This window comes from Hyaena hyaena, unplaced genomic scaffold (genome assembly GCF_003009895.1).
Source record: "Hyaena hyaena isolate Hyena2069 unplaced genomic scaffold, ASM300989v1 scaffold_130, whole genome shotgun sequence".
NCBI lineage: Eukaryota > Metazoa > Chordata > Mammalia > Carnivora > Hyaenidae > Hyaena > Hyaena hyaena.
Window position 1 is genome coordinate 2,763,444 of NW_024080762.1, and position 22,076 is coordinate 2,785,519.

At 41.4% G+C, this 22,076-nt stretch overlaps 1 protein-coding gene across 1 annotated transcript in view; it reads left to right on the plus strand.

Annotated features, from left to right (window-relative positions):
* The window catches only part of UACA (uveal autoantigen with coiled-coil domains and ankyrin repeats), a 91,839-nt gene extending 70,025 nt beyond the window's left edge, over nucleotides 1-21,814 (plus strand). Inside the window, exons 11-19 of the mRNA XM_039237866.1 lie at nucleotides 1,834-1,941; nucleotides 2,459-2,491; nucleotides 3,002-3,100; nucleotides 8,768-8,804; nucleotides 9,684-9,736; nucleotides 11,503-14,241; nucleotides 16,221-16,373; nucleotides 18,711-18,776; nucleotides 21,658-21,814. Coding sequence (XP_039093797.1) covers nucleotides 1,834-1,941; nucleotides 2,459-2,491; nucleotides 3,002-3,100; nucleotides 8,768-8,804; nucleotides 9,684-9,736; nucleotides 11,503-14,241; nucleotides 16,221-16,373; nucleotides 18,711-18,776; nucleotides 21,658-21,729 — 3,360 coding nt within the window. The 3' untranslated portion in view covers nucleotides 21,730-21,814. The remainder of the gene's footprint in view (nucleotides 1-1,833; nucleotides 1,942-2,458; nucleotides 2,492-3,001; nucleotides 3,101-8,767; nucleotides 8,805-9,683; nucleotides 9,737-11,502; nucleotides 14,242-16,220; nucleotides 16,374-18,710; nucleotides 18,777-21,657) is intronic.
* The last annotated feature ends 262 nt before the right edge of the window (nucleotides 21,815-22,076 follow it).

The window sequence follows — 22,076 nt, forward strand, 5'->3', positions numbered from 1 at the left end:
TCACGATCTCACGGTTTGTGAGTTTGAGCCTTGCATCAGGCTCCGTGCTGACAGCGTGGAGCCTGCTGCTTGGAATTCTCTTTCTGCCCCTCCCCTACCTCCCCTCCCCACTCCCTCTCCCTCCCTCCTCTCCCTCCCTCTCCCTCAAAAATAAAGAAATAAACACTAAAACTGGAGCTGGTCCTTTCAAACCCTTTCTCTGAGTTTCTCTATCAACTAAGTTTATGTCATATTCTAAATCCTTTGTTGTCATTTCAATAATCTTTCTAATATCTTCACCAGAAGTAGATTCTATCTCAGGAAACCACTTTCATCCATAAAAAGCAAATCTCAAGTCATTAGTTTTATCATGGAGTTCAGTCCCACGTTTAGGCTCCACTGCTAACTCAGATTTTCTTGCTGTTTGCAGCACATCTGTAGTTACTTCCTGCACTGAAGGTTCGAACCCCTCAAAGTCCTCCATGAGGACTGGAATCCACTTCTAACAAACGCCTGTCCACGTGGATATTTTAACCTCTTCCCATTCATCACAAATGTTCCTAACGGCATCTAGAAAGGGGAATCCTTTCCAGAAGGTTTTCAATTTACTTTGCCCAGATCCATCAGAAGAATCTCTATCTAAGGCAGCCATACAAAATGCATTTCTTTTTTTATTAAAAATTTTTTTAAATTTATTTTTTAGAGAGAAAGAGAGCAAGCCAAGGAGGGGCAGAGAGAGAGGGGGACAGAGGATCTGAAGTAGTCTCTGCATGGACAGCAGAGAGCCCCATGTGGGGTTCGAGCTCCAAACTGTGAGATCATGACCTGAGCCGAAGGCAGATGCTTAACTGACTGAGCCACTCGGGTGCCCCCAAAATGTATTTCTTAACTAATAAGCCTTGAAAGTTGGAATTACTCCTTGATCCATGGGATGTAGCATGGGTGATGTGTTAGCAGGCTTCATAGAATTGAATAGAGTTAGGACCTTGCTCTGGATTTGGCCTAATGGTATGTCGTGGATAATTCTGGTTTGATCTTCTATCCAGACCGCTAAAACTTTCTTCCCGTGGCAGTCAGTCTGTTTTGCTTTCTTATCATCCATACGCTCACTGGAGTAGCCTTTTTCCTTAGAGAACTTTCCCTTTGCATACACAACTTGGCTAACTGGTGCAAGAGACCCAACTTTGAGTCTTTCTCAGCTTCTGACATGCCTTCCTCAAGCATCAACATTTTTAGCTTTTGATTTAAAGTGAGAGACGTATGATTCCTTTCACTAGAACAGTTGGAGGCTACTGTAGAGTTGTTCATTGGCCTAATTTCAATATTGTTGTGACTCAGGGAATAGGGAGGCCTGAGGAGAGGGAGAGAGATGGAGGAACGGCCAATATTTATTGGTTAAGTTTGTCCTCTGAGATTGACACGGTTCATGCTTCCCTGAGAGAATTACAGTGGTATCTTCAAGGATTACTGACCGCAGGTCCCCATAACAAATATAATAATTCAAAAGTTTCAAACATTGAGAGAGTTACCAAAATGAGACACAGAGACACAGCGTGAGCAAATGCTGTTGGAAAATGATGCCGATAGACTTGCTCAGTGGAGGTTTACCACAGACCTTCAGTTTGTAAAAAACACGGTATCCACGAAGCACAATAAAATGAGTGTGCTTTGTATGATTTCTGATCTGTAAATTTTAAGTCCTTTAAGTGTCATCGAAACTATTGTATCTTTGGACTTAAAGCTGTTTTATATACGTAGACATCCACACATGATAGCAAACTGCTTTTACATTTTTCTTCCATAAGAATTGCTCTCTTATGGCCAGTCTAGCACCTGTTATCTTTACTCTTTAAGGATCTGGAGTTTGAAAATGAAGATTTGAAAGACAGGTTGAGAAAAATTCAGCAAGAACAGAGAATATTACTGGATAAAGTCAATGGTTTACAGCTACAGCTGAATGAGGTAAATAATTTACGTCATCTAAAAAAAACCTTTTTTTAATGCTTTGCTACCAGTAGTTATCCTTGATAGAAATCATTAATGATCTCCCATCACGTTAAGTCATGGTGCTGGATGCTAAAGGAGGTACAACCATGTCCTTGCCCTTGAAGAAAGTTGTATCTTCCTGGGATCTTTACAGGAAACTTTCAGTGTCACATAGAAGAACGGAGCATGCTGTTGGTATATGGTAATAGCAAAGCTCTGAACTATAGTTGAGGCCCAGGATTGGAGAGGAAGGCACAGACAGAAGACATGAGGAAGAGGAGCAAGTAGGAGTTGATACTTGATGAGTTCTCAGAAGAATCAGTGCATCTGAGCCTGCTTAGAATGAGAGCTCAGGCCACAGAATTGGTCTCCTAAAGGCATGTGTTTATGTCCTCATTCCCAAGCCCAAAGACCTGTGCCAGCCTTCTAAAAAGATACTCGCCAAGCTGATGCCTTTTAATAATGAAAATACATTTCTCCTTTTTAACTTCAGGAAGTAATGGTTGCCGATGATCTGGAAAATGAGGTAGGATGATAAATGCTACTTTAAAGATATAAACTCTCATGTAAATGGAAGATGGTACTGCAGGAGACGTTTGAATCTTGGACGGAGATGGGGACAAAGATTCTCTTTCTGGTTATTGCCGAAAGGGGAAAACAAAACCGACAGTGACTGTGAAAATACGTTCTGAGTATAGTAGCGTGGGTTGTCATAAACATTTTGTTGTTATTGCCTCCAAAAGGCTCATTTTCTGGGAATGAAACTTCTTATGAAAAGATGCTGAGTTCTAAACATTACGAATAAAATGTCTGAAAACAATAAGCTTTGAAACAAGCAACAGACATTTGAATTTTTGACAGCCTTGTTGGGATATATCACATGTTAGTATACTTGTAGAAATTTCCAACTCTACTAATAGCTAAAAATACTAAACATAAATTAAAGTAATTCTAATTTGCATTTTCTGAAACACATTTTTAACCCGGGTTCAAGCACAAAATGATTTCGCTCTGTCTTTACTCCTTTCTATTTCAGAAAGAAAAGCTGAAGTCCCTTTTGGCAGCCAAAGAAAAGCAACATGAAGAGAGCCTGAGAACTATTGAGGCTCTGAAAAATCGATTCAAATATTTTGAGGTATAGAAAGCCTAAATAAATTATTCCATAAAACGTGTAATAAGCAGTGATAAGAAGCTTTGGGTCAGGCTTACATTTGAATGATCCCTTTTTTCTTTATTGTGCAACCTCAGGCAGCCCACTTCCAGTCTCTGAGCTTGTCCCCGCTTTTGCCAAACTGGGGGGCTGGTCCCTCTCTCCACAGACTTGTCGTCAAGGGTAAACTAGGCCACTGAAATGGACCAGTGTGTGCCTGGCATTCACTTCCGCCCAAGTGTCTCCTTCCTAGCTTTCCTCTTTGTCCCTCTTTACCTTTCCCAAACTTCGCGTACTCTTACCTGTCAATCTGCAGTGGTTAGGATGGTGATAATAACAGGTGTCGTAAATGAATAGTAGCTTTCCAGAATGATCTCAGACAGGAGTCTGCGTATATATGCAGTAAGTGGAACACTTGGGTGAGAGGGGGGTCTTAATAAATCTCAGATCCTATACTCAACTTCGGTTGGATCAGTGAGCTCTTAGTTTTTCCAAAGTCATGTTTTGTTTTGTTTTTTTTTAATGTGTTGAAATACAGTATACATTATAGTATGCACATGTTCAAGTATATATAGGTTGAAGCACTTTCCTAAGTCAAACACGCCAAGATCAAGAAACAACATCTCCAGTATCTAGAAGCCCCCCTCATTCTTGCTTCCTGTCACTACCCGTACTTCTTGCGCCAATAGTGACCACTCTCCCGACTTTTAACTGCACAGGTTTGTTTTGAAAGGCCACAGTATATATTTTATAAATGTTCATCACTGGACTCCCTGAAGAAGGTGGCTGATTCAGTGTGAATCTTTTATCTTCACTGGGGACTAGAACTCCAAAGTACACAGCAAAAGTAGTTTTTTTCTTTGTAAATGGAACAAATGCACAAAGCTGTGAAAACACGTAAGGACATGGATAGATCTCACAGACGTAATGTTGCACGAAAGCAATCAGACACAGATAGTAGGAAATTCAGTTAAGCGTCTGATTCTTTTTTTTTTTATGTTAGAAATTTGGAATCAGACCAAACGAATTTGCAGTGATCAAGGTCAGAGTAGAGGCCACCTTTTGGTGTGGGGTTACTGACTAGGGACATGAAGAAGCTTCTGGGGATGTGGGGAATATTCTAGATCTGGGTTGTATTACACAGGGCGCACATATGCAGAAATTTATTGCACCGTACACTTAATATTCATGTATTTTATACCTTGATACATTAAAAAAAATAAAAGCATGTCTGCATTTATACGACTGAATCCTGAAGATTATTCAGAAATACAGGTTTATAGGCTAATTTAGAACTAGCCTAGGGGCTTCTATCTTTCACACTTGGAGATGTTGGTTTTTAAGGTTAATAGTGAAACTCGTAATAGCTAACATTTCATTAGCACAGCCATGTGCTAGAAACCACCCCATGCACTTCACATGCATTTCCGAAACACAGCAACTCTGTGTGGTAGGTTTTACTTTTATCTCCACTTTGTAAGTGAGGAGACTGAGGCAGGGAGAGGAGGGGGAAGCTCGATACATGGCAAGTGGCAGGGCTAGAACTTGAACCCAGGCAGTCTGACCAGTTTTATCCTCAAAAGGGCTTGAATGAGAAAATACAGTTGTGAATATAGGATTTTTGAGGTAGTCATCAAAGCTGGATACCTATAACTGGGTGCCATTTTTGTATTTTCTTCTATGAGCGGACTCTCACATCTTCAGACCAACATGTTTTTTCTGTAGCTTTAGACAAACTTGGAGTCAAGTCTGTAATTTTCAGTAAGGTTCTCATATGTGATAGAAAAACAGCACCTTTTTTCTTGTAAAACCAAGACATGATTTATTTTAGAAAACTGAGAAAATATAAACTAAAAGCAGGAAGTAAACACACCTATATTCCCAGCACTTAGTACCTGACTGCTCTCCTTCCGTAGCTTGCTTTGTGCATAACTTGGGTTATGTACACATTCAGCCAACAGGTGGAAATAATGGTTTGTAACTTTTGCACGTGTTATAGTGGGGACATCTTCTCTAGTCGATACGTATTCATTTTGATGAATTTTTATACCAGAAATGAGGTCTAACTTTCGAAAAGTAATTTGAGGGTCCACTTTACATGGTACCCAGTATTTGTGAAAGCAGCCATTAAAAACTAAGAATGCATTATTTATGAATATTGAATATCTACTACCGTGCCCTCTCACATGCTAAAAGTTCCTCATAAGCTGCCAACAGAAATGCTGCATTGTGTATGTATATAATAGGTGGACAGTTCCCTTATGTTTGTAGGAAAAAAATGGGAAAAAATATGGGTATTTTATTTATTTATTTATTTATTTATTTTTTAATGTTTTATTTATTTAGTTTTTTTGAGACAGATAGAGAGATAGCATGAGCAGGGGAGGGTCAGAGAGAGAGGGAGACACAGAATCCGAAGACAGGCTCCCGGCTCTGAGCTAGCTGTCAGCACACAGCCCGACGCGAGGCTCGAACCCATGAACTGCGAGATCATGACCTGAGCTGAAGTCAGAGGCTTAACCGACTGAGCCACCCAGGTGCCCCAAATATGAGTATTTTAGAATGAGACTAATTTTATGTTACAACTCATCTGTCCATTTTTATTTGAGTAATCAAGTAAAGGTAATAAACCCAAACTAAGTTTTTGAGCTCCTTATGTGGATAGGCCTCCCCCCAACCCATACATGTAAAAGCCCATTTAGCAACTATTGCAGACTCTAGTATTTAATATTACATAGAACAAAGAGTTTAACTAAGTTACAGACATCTTTCCATACCCTTGGGGCACTAAAGATTAGTGGAGGTGGCATTAAATTATAGAGCTATGGACCATTTTTACTGCAGTCACCTATACAACCTTGACATGTAGCTATTAGTACTAATACCCACGGATACACAAACATGAACTACGTCCGCATATCGCTTTTTGAATTGAAAATAGTTGACGTATGAAGCGACATTAGTTTCAACTGTACAAATTGTTGATTTGACAACTCTGTATGTTATGCTGTGCTCACCACGAGCATAGTTACCATCTGTCACCATACAACGCTATTACAATACTATTCCCTATACTGTTGCCTTTTATTCCCAGGACTTATTCATTCCACAGCTAGAAGACTGTGTCTCCCACTCCTCTTCCTCGTTTGGCCCACTCCCCTGCCTCCTGCCCTTTGGCATCCATAACACTGTTCTCTATAGTTGTGGATCTGTTTCTGCTTTTTGTTTGTTTGTTCATTTGTTTTATTTTTGGGATTTCACATCTAAGTGTATTTGTCTTTCTCTGTCTCATTTACTTCACTTAGCGTAATACCCTCGAGGTCCATCCATGTTTTGCAAATGACAAACAGTTTCTTGGTGTGTGTAAGTGTGTACATATGCCACATCTTCCGTGTCTGTTCATCTATGGGTGGACATTTGGGTTGCTCCCACACCTTGGCTGTTGTACATAATGCGTGTATCTTTCCAAATTGGTGTTTTTGTTTTCTTTGGATAAATTATCCAGTAATGGTGTTGCCGGATCATATGGCGTATTTCTACTCTTAATTTTTTGAGGAAACTCCATACTGTTTTTCATAGTGACCACACCATAGTGTACATTCCTACCAACAGTGCACAAGGTTTCCTTTTTTCTCCACATCCTCACCAATGTTTGTTACTTCTTTCTGATACTGGCCATTACGACAGGTGTGAGGTGGTATCTCATTGTGACTTCAGTTGCATTTCCATGATTAGTGATGCTGAGCATCTTTTCATGCATCTGTTGGCCATCTGTGTGTCTTCTTTGGAAAAATGTCTGATGAGGTTTTCTGCCTATTTTTTTAAATTGGATTATTTGGGGGAGGGTTGGCTTGTGTAAGTCCTTCCTATATTTTTGATATGAATTCCTGATCAGATATATGATATCTGATTTACAAACATCCTTTCCCATTCATGAGGTAGCTTTTGTATTTTGTTGATAGTTTCCTTTACTGCGCAAAGGCTTTTTGCTTTGATGTGGTCCCGGTAATTTATTTTTTGCTTTGTTTCCTTTGCCACAGGAGACCTATCTAGAAAAATGTTGTGGCTGATGTGAACGGGATTACTGTCTGTGTTTTCTTCCATGAGTTTTATGATTTCACATCTCACATTTAGGTCTTTAATCCATTCTGAGCTTACTTTTGTGTGTGGTATGAGAAAGTGGTCCAGTTTCATTCTTTTGCATGTAGCTGTCCAGTTTTCCCAGCACCATTTGCTAAAGAGACTATCTTTCCTCCATTGTATATACTTGCCTCCTTTGTGGTAGGTTAGTTGACTGTATGAGCACGGATTTATTTCTGGGCTTTCTGTTCTGTTCTATTCTGTTGATCTATGTGTCTGTTTTGGGGCCAGCACCGTACTGTTTTGATTACTATAGCTTTGTCGTTTATCTTGAAACCTGGGATTGTGATGCCTCCAGCTTTGTTCGTATTTCTCAAGATTGCTTGGGCCATTTGGGGTCTTTGTGGTCCCATTCAAATTTTACTATTATTTATTCTAGTTCTGTGAAAAATACTGTTGGTATTTTGATAGGGATTGCATTGAATCTGTAGACTGCTTTGGGTAGTATGGACATTTTTTTTAAATTAAAGTGTATTCTTTTATTTTGAGAAAGAGAGAGAGTGTGTACACACAGGCTGGGAAGGAGGCAGAGAGAGAGGGAGAGAGAGAATCCCAAGCAGGCTCTGTACTGTTAGTGGGGCTCGATCCCATGAACCGTGAGATCGTGAACTGAGCCGAAATCAGGGGTCAATGCTTAACCAACTGAGTCACCTAGGAGCCCCAAGGTAGTATGGACATTTTAAAAGTACTAATTCTTCAACTCTGTGAGCGTGGACTATCTTTCCATTTGTTTCTGTCATCTTCAATTTCTTTCATCAGAGTTTTATAGTTATCAGAGTATAGGCCTTTCACTCCCCTGGTTAACTTTCACATTGGTGTATTTTACTCTTGACTTTCACATCTGTGTATCTTTAGTTTGTATGTTAGACTCTGACTTGATAAAAAAGAAGCAATTCAACTATACTTCAGCTCAGAGTGTCTAAAATGTCTCTTTGATTCTCCTTTTCCTAACCAACACACTGATGGATCTATAACCCTAACTGGGTGTAGGTCTGTGCCTCAGTTTCATTTTCTGCCCTCTGTCTCCTTTTGTCTTCCAAAGTATTCTGTATTTTATAAGTTCAGGAAAAAGAGGTTACACTAATATTTTAGACAGTGAGGTAGGGTTCCCGCTCGCAGCAGAGGTAAAGTGAGTATTGGATGCATGTGTGACATTCTCCCTTTCGAGGTAAAGCCGCAGCAAAGAGCATGTGTTGCAAGTTGTTTAGTTCATTTGCCGCTTGTTTTTTTTTTTTTTTTAATTTCTTTTGAGCAATAAAACTTTTCCTTGAAACACTTGGCTGCTTTTATTAAAATGCTTAGTGAAGTAGTTTATTCCCAACTGATCCCTCTAATTGTTGCTAGTGCTGTGTCTTTTTTGTGGTTTTAAGGTAGAGTAATACTCAAGAGAAACAAGGAATGTTGAAAATGTGGTTTTAATGACTGGACCATTGAGAACTAAAGTAGATAACAGAATTTAGCACCATGAAGCAATATTCACCGAAATGTTTTAATTTATGCTTCTGATTTCAGAGTGATCATTTAGGATCGGGAAGTCATTTCAGTAACCGTAAGTATGGAAGCATAGATTATCATTCCCGTTCACCCAGGTCAAATAAGGGAGAATGTTTACGTGTTTATTTTGTCTAACTGTTGCGTTTACACCTCAACACATCGACACCGGAAGAGGTTAAGATCACTGCTGTAGCCTCTAACATAAAATCTGGTAATCCTGAGGCTCTGATTTTCCCTAGCCACTTGTATTTTTAAGTTGGGTACTGTATGAATTACCAAACTTGCCTTGTCGATTAGTAGACTTTTAACTTGCGATATTTGGAGCTTGTTTTTTTATTAAAAGAAACATAACATAGTTTTCTGATTTGGAAAAATCTTTGGATACAGTCTCAAAGCAGGGAAACATCTTAAAATGAGAAATGACATAAATAGTTATTTCTTACTTAAGAGTATACGTAATTAGTATTAACTTTGGTTTATTGTTTGCTGGTTCTAAATAAGCTCTCTAGAAAATCCATTTTTTGCTTCCTAGTGAATATTAAATTACCCTTAAAGCACAATAGTAATATTTATCCCATAAACTGTAAAGAACACCATTTTTATTTTGACTGATTATGATACATATTTTATAACAATGTTATATTTTATAACAACTGTTATAAAAGCTATAACAATTGTAGCTTATTTAGTCTAACCATCTTATATATTTCTAAAAACCAACTTAGTATTTACTCGGAAGAATATAGATACTTCCCTTATGTGTACAGAAAAAATAAAGGAAAACGGGTATTTTAGAACAAGGAAAATTTTATGTTGCAACTCATGCTTTTCTTTAGTTTGAATAAGAGAGGAGGGATAATAGCATCAAATTAATTCTTAGCCTATTTGGGTATGAATATTTCAGTTAAGATCTCATTTATTTGGATTTATGTAGGAAAAGAAGATATGCTTCTCAAACAGGGTCAAATGTACATGACAGATTCACAGGTAATTCCCTTTTTTAATTAAAAGTATTTTGTACCTTTTTAAAAAGAGGCAAACTGCATTGTGTGTTTATCAAGTATCTATATGCTGAATAAGGTCTTCATTTTCAAAGAAAAGCTGTTCTTGGTGTTCGGAGTTTCACAAAAGCCCATATTACTGTTTCTGGTGCCCTCTAGAGTGTTTTGATGACAGTAACTTAAATAAGAGATTTGAATTACAATTTCATTGTCTTTGATAGTAAGCCTCTTTAACCATGTTCAGTTAACTCTTCATGGTTGCCCACAGAAAAGGGAGGCTGGCTAGAATAATTCAGAAGTCATTTTTTGGCTTTGAAATGTATTTTTCCTTGCATTCCGATAAATATTCTGTGTGTTGGAAATTCACCGCAGAATAAGGAAAGCTTTCAGGAGGTCATGTTGTCTGATATTCTTATTTGTTTATACTGCTTCCTATAGATACAGGTTTGCATTTTCAGCACTTCCCATGGACTGATAAATATTTGGGCGTTTAAAGACTGTCTTACATACCATCATTTGTAGGCAGGGCGAGTTAGCCTTTGTAATGTCTCAGATCACTTTAAGCTGGAAAATTGTAGGATTCTAAGTTGAGAAAATGGATATCATCTGAGAGGTGTTGAAGATTAGATAAATATTTGATTCTAATAAAACGAGTACGGAAATTGTGAAGCTGTGTAAGCAATTGGTAAATTATAGTTGTCTTAGTCTAAAGATCATCGGTAAGTTGACAGGTAAATTTAAAAGCAGACTAATAGCTGGGAAGTTAGTCCGTGTTGTTAATTTTCTTCTCAATGGAGGGCAAGACAGTGTAGATTTAACTGAACAACAGTAAAACCTGCCTATTAAAAGGGTGGAATGTATTCACCGCACATAGCTTTTGGCAGTGAGTAAGTTCTTATAAAGAGCCCTTAACTGGAATAGGCTGTATAGGAAAAAGTAAAATAATCGAATTTAGCCTTTCATGGCTACATGTTCTATTTATGAACTATTTCATGAGAAGTTTAGTTATACTTCTTTTTTGTGTGAGCTCTTAGTGGAGGAATAAGATATCGATAAAATTTTGTACTGAGATCATATTCTAAGTTCTAGTTTATCCTACTCGAGAGAAGAAAACTGCTTTCTTTTTTGTGAGTTAACTAATACTCTCTTGACAACTCACACTAGCCGTGTTTATTTTGGTGGTATTTTTATAATTTAAAGAACATGACATTGGAGTTAAGAAGGATATTCAGAAATTATATCTTGTTAGAAGTTAAATAACATATGTCATCCTATGAAATTATTTGCAGTTTTAAAATTGCCATAAAACCCTGATTTTTATTCAAGGGTTTTGAGGACTTTCTTCAGAATTGGAAGTTCTAAGCACATTCCGTGCCATAAAGCATAGAAGTAATAAGTGTGTTTTGATAAAGTTGATATCACTTCCGGGTGGTTATTGTGAACAGAGAAGGGAAGAGGAAATAATCCCCAGAGGCCACAACTATTTTCCTTCTTTGTTCTGCCAGAAATCCACTTTATGGTGAACAGACTTTCGAAGGATCACTGCTTGAGAGCCTTTCAAGAGAATCCTACCCAAAAAGGTTTCTCTTACCTCAAAGATCAGTACTGTATTTTTCCAATACGCTAGTCTGAAAACAAGGCCCTTAACTCCCGATGTTGTGGGAACTGAGAAGTTTGGCAAATAAGTAAATGTCTTTTTTGGCTTTTGTGATGAGTATCTCTTTTTGTTTGTTTGTTTGTTTCCCCTTTCAGCGCACGTCCCCAGGTGTGCCGGCCCACATGCAAAGCAGGTCTATGTTAAGACCACTGGAGCTGTCGTTACCCAATCAAACCGCATATTCCGAAAATGACATTTTAAAGAAAGAGTTAGAGGCAATGAGAACTTTCTGCGAGTCAGCAAAACAAGACCGGCTCAAGCTCCAGAACGAGCTGGCGCACAAGGTGGCCGAGTGCAAAGCTTTAGCCTTAGAATGTGAACGGATCAAGGAGGACTCGGATGAGCAGATCAAGCAGTTAGAAGACGCATTAAAAGACGTGCAGAAGAGAATGTATGAGTCGGAAGGTAAAGTAAAACAAATGCAGACACATTTTCTCGCCCTTAAAGAGCACCTGACGAGTGAAGCCGCCACGGGGAACCACAGGCTCACCGAGGAGCTGAAGGATCAGTTGAAAGACATGAAAGCAAAATACGAGGGCGCGTCAGCAGAAGTGGGGAAGCTACGGAACCAGATCAGACAGAACGAGCTGCTGGTAGAAGGGTTGAAGAGGGCCGAGGGCAAGCTGGTGGAGGAGAACAAGCGACTGCAGAGGGACTTCAGTATGTGCGAAACGGAGCGAGACGAGAAAGGAAGGCAGGCCACGGAGACGGAAGGCCAGGTGAAAGAGCTGTTGGCAAAGTTGGCCCTTTCCGTTCCGACAGAAAAATTCGAAAGCATGAAGAGCTTATTGTCAGGTGAAGTCAATGAGAAGGCCAAGAGAATAGGAGAGATGGAAAGAGAGCATGAAAAATCGCTTACGGACATCAGACAGTTGAAGCGGGAACTGGAGAACTGTAAGGCCAAGCTTGCGCAGCACATCAAGCCAGAGGAGCACGAGCAGCTCAGGATTAAACTGGAGCACAGGGCAGGAGAACTTACGAAGAAGATCACCGAACTCGTGTCGAAAAATCAGGCGTTGCAAAAGGATGTCGAAAAGGTTCATCTGGATAACAAGCACCTGAGCCAGCAAGTACATAACTTAACCAGTGAAATGAAAAGTCATTACATGCCTTTACAAGCGAGTGAAGAAATGAAGAGGTCCCATGACCTCATTGTCGAGGAGCTGAATAAACAGCTCGGAGATGTGACACGGAAGTACACGGAGCAGAAGATGGCGATGGAGAAACTGCTGCTGGAGAATGACAGCTTGAAGAAGAACGTCAGCCGCCTTGAAACTGCCTTCGTGCCTCCTGAGAAACATCAGAAAGAGGTCACGGCTCTGAAATCCAGTGTTGCCGACCTCAGACAGCAGCTCTCTGAACTTCATAAAAAACGTGGTGAAGACCAAGAGAAAACGGACGCACTCATGTCTGAGAACACGGCCTTGAAAAAGACCCTGAGCACTCAGTACGTGCCAGCTCAAACCCACGAGGAGATTAAAACTGCGCTGAGCGGCACACTAGATAAGACGAACAGGGAGTTATTAGATGTGAAGAAAAAAATTGAGGACCTCAGTGGGGAATTTGCGAAGACAAAGGAGGAGAATGAGCTACTCAAAAGAGCCCTGGAGCACACGCAGGCTCAGATGAAAGCCGAGTACATCAGCCTCCGAGAGCACGAGGAGAAGATGGGGGCCGCGAGTCAGAGCATGAAGCGGCTGCAAGATGACAGCGCGGAGATCCTGGCCAACTACAAAAAGGGCCAAGAGGAGATCATGACGCTGCACGCCGAGATCGAAGCCCAGAAGAAGGAGCTCGACACGATACAAGAATGCATCAAGCTTAAATACGCTCCCATCGTCAGCCTCGAAGAGCGCGAGAGGAAATTTCAAGCAACGGAGAAAGAACTGAAAGAACAGTTATCCGAGCAGACGCGAAGATACCACGTCAGGGAAGATGAGGCCAGGAAGTGCAGGCAGGAGAATGACAAGTTGAAGAAGGAGGTCTTCACTCTTCAGAAGGATTTACAGGACAAGGGTGTCCTCCTTGAGAGCTCTCGTGCAGTGGAAAGGGCGCTGAGCAGAAAAGCAGAGGAGCTAAACCAACAGTTCAGAGACCTGCTGCAGAAGTACGCAGAGGTGAAGACCGAGAAAGAGAAGCTGGTCGACGAAAATGCCAGACAGACTTCCGAGCTTCTCGCGGCGCAGACCCTTCTGCAAAAGCAGCACGTTCCGTTGGAACAGGTTGAGGCCCTCAAGAAGTCTCTGAACGGCACAATTGAGAATCTCAGGGAAGAGCTGAAGAGCAAGCAGACATGTTATGAGAAAGAGCAGCAGACAGTGGCCACCCTGCACCAGATGCTGGAGAACCAAAAGAACTCGTCGGTGCCGCTGGCAGAGCATCTGCAGGTTAAGGAAGCATTTGAGAAGGAAGTGGGGCTCATGAAGGCGAGCTTGAGGGAAAAGGAAGAAGAAAGCCAAACCAAAACCCAGGAGGTCTCCAAACTCCAGTCCGAGGTTCAGAATACTAAACGAGCATTAAAGAAATTAGAGACGAGAGAGGTAGTTGACCTGTCTAAGTACAAAGCCACGAAAGGTGATTTGGAGGCCCAGATTTCCAACTTAAATGAAAAGCTGGCCAATCTGAATAGGAAGTACGAAGAAGCCTGTGAGGAGGTTTTGCATGCCCAGAGGAAGCAGCTCTCTGCAAAAGATGAGAAGGACTTCCTGCATTTCAGCATCGAGCAGGAAATCAAGGACCAGCAGCAGCGGTGTGACAAGTCCTTAACGACGATCACAGAGCTGCAGAAGAGGATACAGGAATCTGCCAAGCAAATTGAAGCGAAAGATAATAAGGTAGGCACGGGGCAGGCAGCACGGCTTTGCATCAGAAGCCCCGGAGAGGAAATGCCCAAGTGGAACAGGGCCCTTTACCGCGGCACCCCACAGGACAGGTGTACAGAAGCATTAGCTCCATGACCACTAAAGGCCACCTTTCCGGTGCAAAAAGATTCAGAATTGAGAAAATAGGAAAGGCACACAAACCAAAGCATTTCACCTCTGGTTTCCTCAGCTGGCAGAGCGAAGAGCTGAGGAAGGATGAGGAGACTCGGGCTCACTTGCTTCCTAAGTGGTCAAAATCCAGGGCCTTTTAGGGTTGCCTGAAGGCTGATTGAGGGAGAGGAGGAAGAAAGCTGTGTTTCGGGCTCTGAGAACCGAAGCTACCCTGGGAAGCACCCCAGACTTGATCTTGGCATTCACCCACACCAGTAACCGAGCCCTCGGGTTCCGTGTGCATTCTGTCCTCCTCACTTTGCAGGCTGGTCTCGTCACCCAGAATGTCCTGCCTCTTCTCTCTACCCAGTTAAGTCCTACACGTTCCGTAACACCCACCTCAACACGTAGCCTCCTTCCCGAAGCCTTCGCTCTGCAATCCAGCCTCCAGTAAACTGTTCCCTCTTCTCGAATGTTAGTGTTGCCATCATTTAAAATGAGTATGTTGCTGGTTCAGAGTTAGGCACTTGGTCTTCTGAGCCAGCTATTAAGATCAGCTTTGCCGCTTAACCTTTTCTTCGCATTCATTCTCATGGTAACAGTTCACACGGTAGGTGCTTTCAGTATTTTTGAAACCGGTGGTTGGCCTCATAAAGTGTGTACTGTGAAGATGAGAAATCAGGGAGATTGGGCACATCTTTATCAGTTCAGTGAGTGATCACAAAATGTCTTCTCTCTGCCAGCTGCTGTGGTCAGTTCTGGGGATACAGTGGTAAATATGAGCAGACACATCCCTAGCCCTGCTCAGTGGAGAAGTACAGCACTAGCCTTCTGATTCATCTGTTCACATGACCCAGAACTTAAATGCTGCAGCTTGTTCAGACAGTGGTTAGGAATATAAAACTGTATGATTATTATAGCAGGTTATTAATAACTGCTTACAATGATTGTCATTTATTGAGCATATACTACGTACCAGGCATATATTTATGATTGCATTTGAGTTTTAAAAAATGTTTGTTTATTTTGAGAGAGAGAACATGAGCGTGAGCAGAGGAGGGGCAGAGAGAGAGGGACAGAATCAGAAGCAGGCTCTGTACTGTCAGTGCAGAGCCAGATACGGGGCTAGAACTCACAAACCGTGAGATCATGATGCAAGCCGAAATCAAGAGTCAGACGCTCAACCCACTGAGGCACTCAGTCGCCCCGCGTTTGATTTGCTTAACTATGAAAGAACTTACTCTTTCACTGACAAGGGAACTAAAGCTCATGAAAATAAAGGAAATTAGCTCACACAGCTAATAAATGTCAGATCAGTATGACTTGAAATAAAGCCTTTGCTGTCTCCACTAAACAGCCTCCTGATTTTTTTTTCCCCTCTTTGAGATAAAGTAGTCTAAAATGATACCTTCTGGAAATGAACAAGGCACCTAAGTTAATGCTAGATTTATATGAGCCGTGCTCTCTTTTCAGCCTTTGTTGGAGGGAACGCCCCAGAAAGTTCCTGTGCTTTAGACAACCTAGAAGATGACGTGTAGACTTTCGTAGGTACTTAAATATGAAGAATAAGAAGACTCAGGTCGCACTCAGACCTTAGGATATGTATTTATTCTCAATTTGGGAATGCTTTTGCAAGGAATTTACGGAGAGGAATGTTAAGAAATTACATTATATATCGTATTTCCTGTTGATAACCATCTTGACAGTATTCATTCCTCAACTTCTGGGGTATAAAGATTAATTTTGTTCCTCGGGCAGTGATTTTGGTGTAAAGAGGTTCGTTAGAATCGCTTTAATGAATAATGTATGTCTCTCCCAAACCTTTTCTCTCTGTTTATCAGATAACGGAACTGCTTAATGATGTGGAAAGACTGAAGCAGGCCCTCAGTGGCCTTTCACAGCTCACCTGCCCGAGCGGGAGCCCCGGCAGGAGACAGAGCCAGCTCATTGACACCCTCCAGGGCCAAGTGAAGGCCCTCCAGCAGCAGTTGGCTGTGAGTGCCCTGGCCTGGGAGGGCTTCGTGCCGTACGTGCGGGGTCCTGTCCGTGGGTTTGTGAAAGGTGAGGTAGCGAGCGATCAGATGGATCCATGGCCGTGCCAAGATCCAGGAGCATAATCACTGTTGCTACAAGTTACTTACACCCGGTGGCAGTAGTAAATTTGGTGCCTACTGTATGCCAGGCGCCTCACTAAATATTTTACGTACTCTAGCCTTTACCTTCCTCACGGCCCTGTAAGGTTTTATTCTCCCCCATTTGATTCTTTTTTTTTTTTTTTAATGTTTTATTTATTTCTAGGAGAGAGAGAGAGAGACAGCGTGAGCAAGGGAGGGTCAGAGAGAGAGGGAGACACAAACTCTGAAATAGGCTCTAGGCTCTGAGCTGGCAGTCAGCACAGAGCCTGACGCGGGGCTCGAACCCATGAACCGCGAGATCATGACCTAAGCGAAAGTTGGACATTTAACCGACTAAGCCACCCAGGCGCCCCATCCCCCCCATTTGATTCTTAAGGAAACAAAGAAGAAAAGACTTGATGCTGGGGGGACACACAGCTAGGATTCAATCCTGAGACTGGCTAACTCCTGTGATGCCTTCCCAGCTGCAGCTCACTCTTTATAATATCAGTCCATTAAACTAAGGGAAGTTTTTTAAATACTGTGACTTTATGAATAAAGGTAGGTATCCCTCTGGTTTTATGCCTTATATCCTTATATAGTAAAAAAAAGACACCTGAAAATATATAAATCCACATTAGGTATCCTATATGCATATATGTACTTCCTGTTTATATGAGAGAAAGCCACTGGGGCACCTGGGGGCCTCATTCGGTTGAGTGTCCTCCTTCAGCCCAGGTCATCATCTTGCAGTTCGTGAGTTCAAGCCCCACACTGGGCTCCCTGCTGTCAGCCTGTCAGCGCAGAGCCTGCTTCAGAGCCTCTGTCTGCTTCTCCCTGCCCCTCCCCTGCTTGTGCTCTCCTCAAAATAAATAAATATTAAAAAAAAAAAAAAAAAGGAAAGCAACTGGATTGAGAAACTGAACACGGGAGCTAAGTTCTAAACCCTGCCGCATAAAGCACGGGACGTGGAACATTCCCCTTAATCCTTGGCCTCCGCATCCATACAGTGGACTAATAAGAACTGATTACTTATTTGTTTGCTTTTTTAATCAAATGAGGTAATAAAACATACATGGAATCGCTAAGTAAAACCTTGCCCAGTCAAATGTAAATTGTTGCTAAAAATTTCCTCTTTTATACGAATTGGTTGTGAGTTGTTTTTGAATAGACGAAAGCTCTTTTGTCCGGGTTTATTTATTAACACCGCCGGCCTACAGATGACAGAATATTGATTTGCATCTTATCCAAGGGATATGGTAGTCCCCCCAATAATTGGAAATATTTGTTTCTTATTTATTACATTCATGACACTGTGCTAAAGCACTGTCAGGGATAAAGAGAGTACGCAGGTTTCGTCCCCAGGAGTTCTAGGTAATTAGAGAGGCAACATTTAGATCCATGAAAAGTGAATTCACAAGACAAAAAATGTCACATACGGAATTGAGAGTAAGGTCCCCAACTGTAAGCGATATGAATTCACAGGGAGGAGAGATCACTGATAGAATAGGAGCCAGGCCAACAGGAAGGGAACACCTGGCTTGAACTTGTAAGATAGTTGGTGTTTTGGTAGGTGAGTGGAAAACAGAGAATCTTCCAGGCAAGGGAAATAGTTTGAAGAAGGGCGCAGAGGTGGAGTGCGGATGGCGTACCCACGGCGCAGTCAAAGCCCATGAGCCTGGCTGGTAGTGGGGACTGTATTTGTGGCGAGATGCGGCAGGCCGTCCAGAAGCAAGCTGAGGAGTTTGGATTCTATTTTATACGCAATGAGGTTTCTCCCAAGGTGTTTGAGCCAGAAACGATTCGAGAAAAGAGCTACCATAATCTCGGAAGCATGATAGGGAATAACTTCCAGAGACAGGGAGACAAGACCGGAAGCTTTTGCAGTAATTCCAAGTATAAGTTGGTAAGTGTCCGGATAGTTTTGTGGCGTTAGATGTGAACTAAGGCAGGAATTTCATGTTACTTAGGACAGGCGGCATTGCTTTCGCTAGGAATGTTCCCACACACCGATCCGGGAAGTTTATGCTATTGTTCATGCTATGAAGTCGTGCCTCTGGTGGGTCCAGAGTGGTTTGTCACTAGGCATGGCAGGAGCACTTTAATAATATTGCCGTTTTGTAGCATCAGGCCTGAAGATGGCGAGGTCCCAAGCCTCCATGTGTTTGAGAACCTGAATGCTGATATTCTGATCTGTCCATCTTTCCCCCTTTCTAGGACGCCGACAGACAACACCAAGAAGTAATTGCAATTTATCGGACACATCTTCTTAGTGCTGCACAGGTAAAGAACGATTTCTCCTCTGGCAAAGATACCGTTGTATTTGTTTTTATTACCTTTATGAAAATCCTTTTATTTTTTTAATTCCAACATCGTCGACATACCGCGTTATGTTAGTGTCAGGCGTACGATGTAGTGATTCACCTATGTCACACATCAGCTGGTGCTCATCCCAACTCGTGCACTTCTTAATCCTCATTTCAGGGAAGACGCTTTTATTTTATTTGCAAGTAAATTTATGTGAAAGTCATTGCTGTGTAAAGGAGTTGTGTCCCATATGCTTATTTAAAAATAATTGTGGGTTTTTTTTTTTTAAATCATGGCTTGTGTATATCCCGGAGAAATTTACGAAGCTATATGGTAACACAACATCTTAAATTTAGTGTTCTCTCCATCTGCTTGTCACTCATCTCATAGACAGTTTGGCAACATACAATGACAGCACATGGTGATGGCATTGCTAGCTGGGGATCGTGCCTTGACCTCCATACCTGGCCGTCAGCTTAAGAGAGTAGAGAGGGCCTCCTGTTTCTTGGTAGCTCAGGAGTATTTCTTTGAAATGTAGAGAATGCTGTAAAAGCACAAAAAAATGACAAGGTATGCACAAAATTGCAATAATGTAAGAAAAAAACCTTTCTGTTCTGTTCGGAGATCATCAATAATATTTACTTATTGTGGCTTACACTCAGTGAAGCCTAAGATTAAGAATTCCCTTCTTCGGGGGTGTAATGAAAAGGCTCCTTGTTGAGAAAAAGAAATCACACCAAGAAACTGTTCAGCCTGTAAGAATACCATACTTAATGCTCTGTAGAAACCCCATGGTCAGCAATCTCCAAAATTCTGAGTCGATTTTTCAGGAAGATATACTAAAAGCGACAATATTAGAATGGCAGGTGAGATACATTAGGAATTGTTTAGGATTTGAAGTATCAAGCAACACTGTTTAAAACAAAAAAGGGGGCGGTGTTGACAGAGAGCTTCCAAGTAGGTCATTTTTTTTTTAATAAAACGAACTAGGTAAAATAATAAAAAGGAAGACACTTTAGAATATCAAATTCATAAAAGCAAAAAGCCTTCCTTTTCTGTAGGAGATGAGGGGAAACAAATGTAAAAGAGTGAATGGTATTATAAGAGAGAGTTTGGCCACTTTCTTCTGAGGAACTAGAAGATGAGCTGGGATTTAAAAGTACAGTTGACCCTTGAACAGGGGGACAGGGGTGCTGACCCTGCAAAGTCAAAAATCTGTGTGGAGCCTTCGATTCCCCCCCAAACCTGACTACTCATAGTCTAGCTGTTGTGACTGGAAGCTTCACCAATAATATAAATAGTCAATCCACATCTATTTGGTATGTTATATTTACTCAATACTGTGTTCTTACACCAAGAAGCTAGAGGAAAGACAGCATTACTAAGAAAATCAAAGAAAGAGAAAATACATTTATAGTACTGTATGGTATTAATCCAAATAAAAGATCTTTGTGTAAGTGGACCCCCACGGCTCAAACTCATGTTCAAGGGTCCGCTGTATGTTGAAATTGCTAGAGAGGACTATTGAGGGACAGCAGAGTGGGAACTTTAGGAGGGAAATGGTAGACAGGTGTGGGAAATGTGGACAAAGAGCTCATTCAGATCTGATAGTAGCCGGGGGAGGAAGAGCGCATTTTTCTGGAAAGACCCCACGAACTGTCAAGCCTTTCAACTCTGGATAACGTACGCTTCCAAAAGTTGAAATCCGACAGACTCCTAACGAAACATAACAAAAACAACCGGCATCAGAAATTGCCTTGCCTTCTGGCATCATAAAGTTAACTAAGAAATTCAGTTTAGTCACCCATGGCTAATGTTCGAAATTTCAACATCCTGCTCTTATAGAAACAGATTTTGGAAGCACAGAGTCTTTTTATATTAATGGAAGTGTTAAGTGGAAGCCTATTCAAATGTCCAAGCGAAGAAAAAGGGGCAGAGGGTGTTGTAAGCCCACCATACCGACTCGCGTTTAATCTGCCTCTTGCCATCTTTTTAAGTTCAAAATGTTTCTTCCTAAATATAGATGACTAACATTTATATAAAAGGATCTCAACCTCATTGGTAAGGGGAAATGCAAATAAACAGGGAGGCGCCTTTTTTTTCACCTCTGGGATGGGCAGATGTGAAACAAGATGATCGTCTGTAGCACTGGGCAAGGCGTTGTGGCAAATTGGCATTTCTAGCCTGTTGGTGGGAGGGTCAATTGTTACAGTGTCTGCAGAGGGAAATTTGTAGTGCTCTGCAAAATTAGCAATGGAGTCTGCTTTTTGACCCAGCGATTTCTTCTCTAGGAATCTGCCCGTAAAGACGGGAAACACCTTAAATGCCCGTCATTTGGGGGAACGAGTAAAGAAACTACCACTCATCTGTACCGTGGCATAGGATCTAGTAACTTAAAATAATTAGGGAGATAGGTTAGGAAAGACTTACGTGACAGTAGGTAAAATGGCAAGTTGCAAAACAATACATGTGATTCTACTTAGGAAAGAAATAGAAGTATGGGGGCTTTTCCACGAATTACTTTTCTAATTACAGAAACGTTTCTCAGAAGAAGCCAGAAAAAAACCTAACCTGTCGTTGACTTTGCTCACTTATAACTTAACACCGCCCCTATCATCTGAGCCACTATTAAAAAAGAGAGAAGAAGAAAAGTTTGTCCATCTGTCTTCAGATAATAAGTGTTCAGAGCAGCTGGTTTGCCCTTCTTTAATTTGGCTTTTAAAATTTCCATCACAGAGCTCTGCTGTCTTTTCCAATAAATCCTTCAGAATCTCGCTGCAATGATGAGGCTTGGTGAATCACAACCATTTAGGCCTAATAGACCTAAAACATTTCTCCCTTTCTTCTTTCTCTCAAGGGCCACATGGACGAAGACGTGCAGGCGGCTTTACTCCAAATCATACAGATGCGGCAGGGGCTTGTATGCTAGCGGTCACTGCCCACGCGCCCGCCCGTGCGTCAGAGGCGGGTGCTGAGCCTTCTGTGTGCAAATCCACGGCCTTTCAGGACCCTTGTGTGCTAGGATCATTGAAATAAAACATATTTTGTTTCATCAGCACATTTTTTTGTTTTTTTTGGTTTTGTTTTGTTTTGTTTTGTTTTGTTTTTGATTAGATGGGAATGTTACTGTGTTTTTCACTATCCGTTCAAATCTTATACTCTATATGTGTTAAGATCATGGTTGGCGGCCAGTGTAACACTTTGCCCTGGACTGGCTACACAGTTCTAAACCGATGAGTCCCTAGTAAAACATAAGCCATCTGTGTAGGTCTGTAC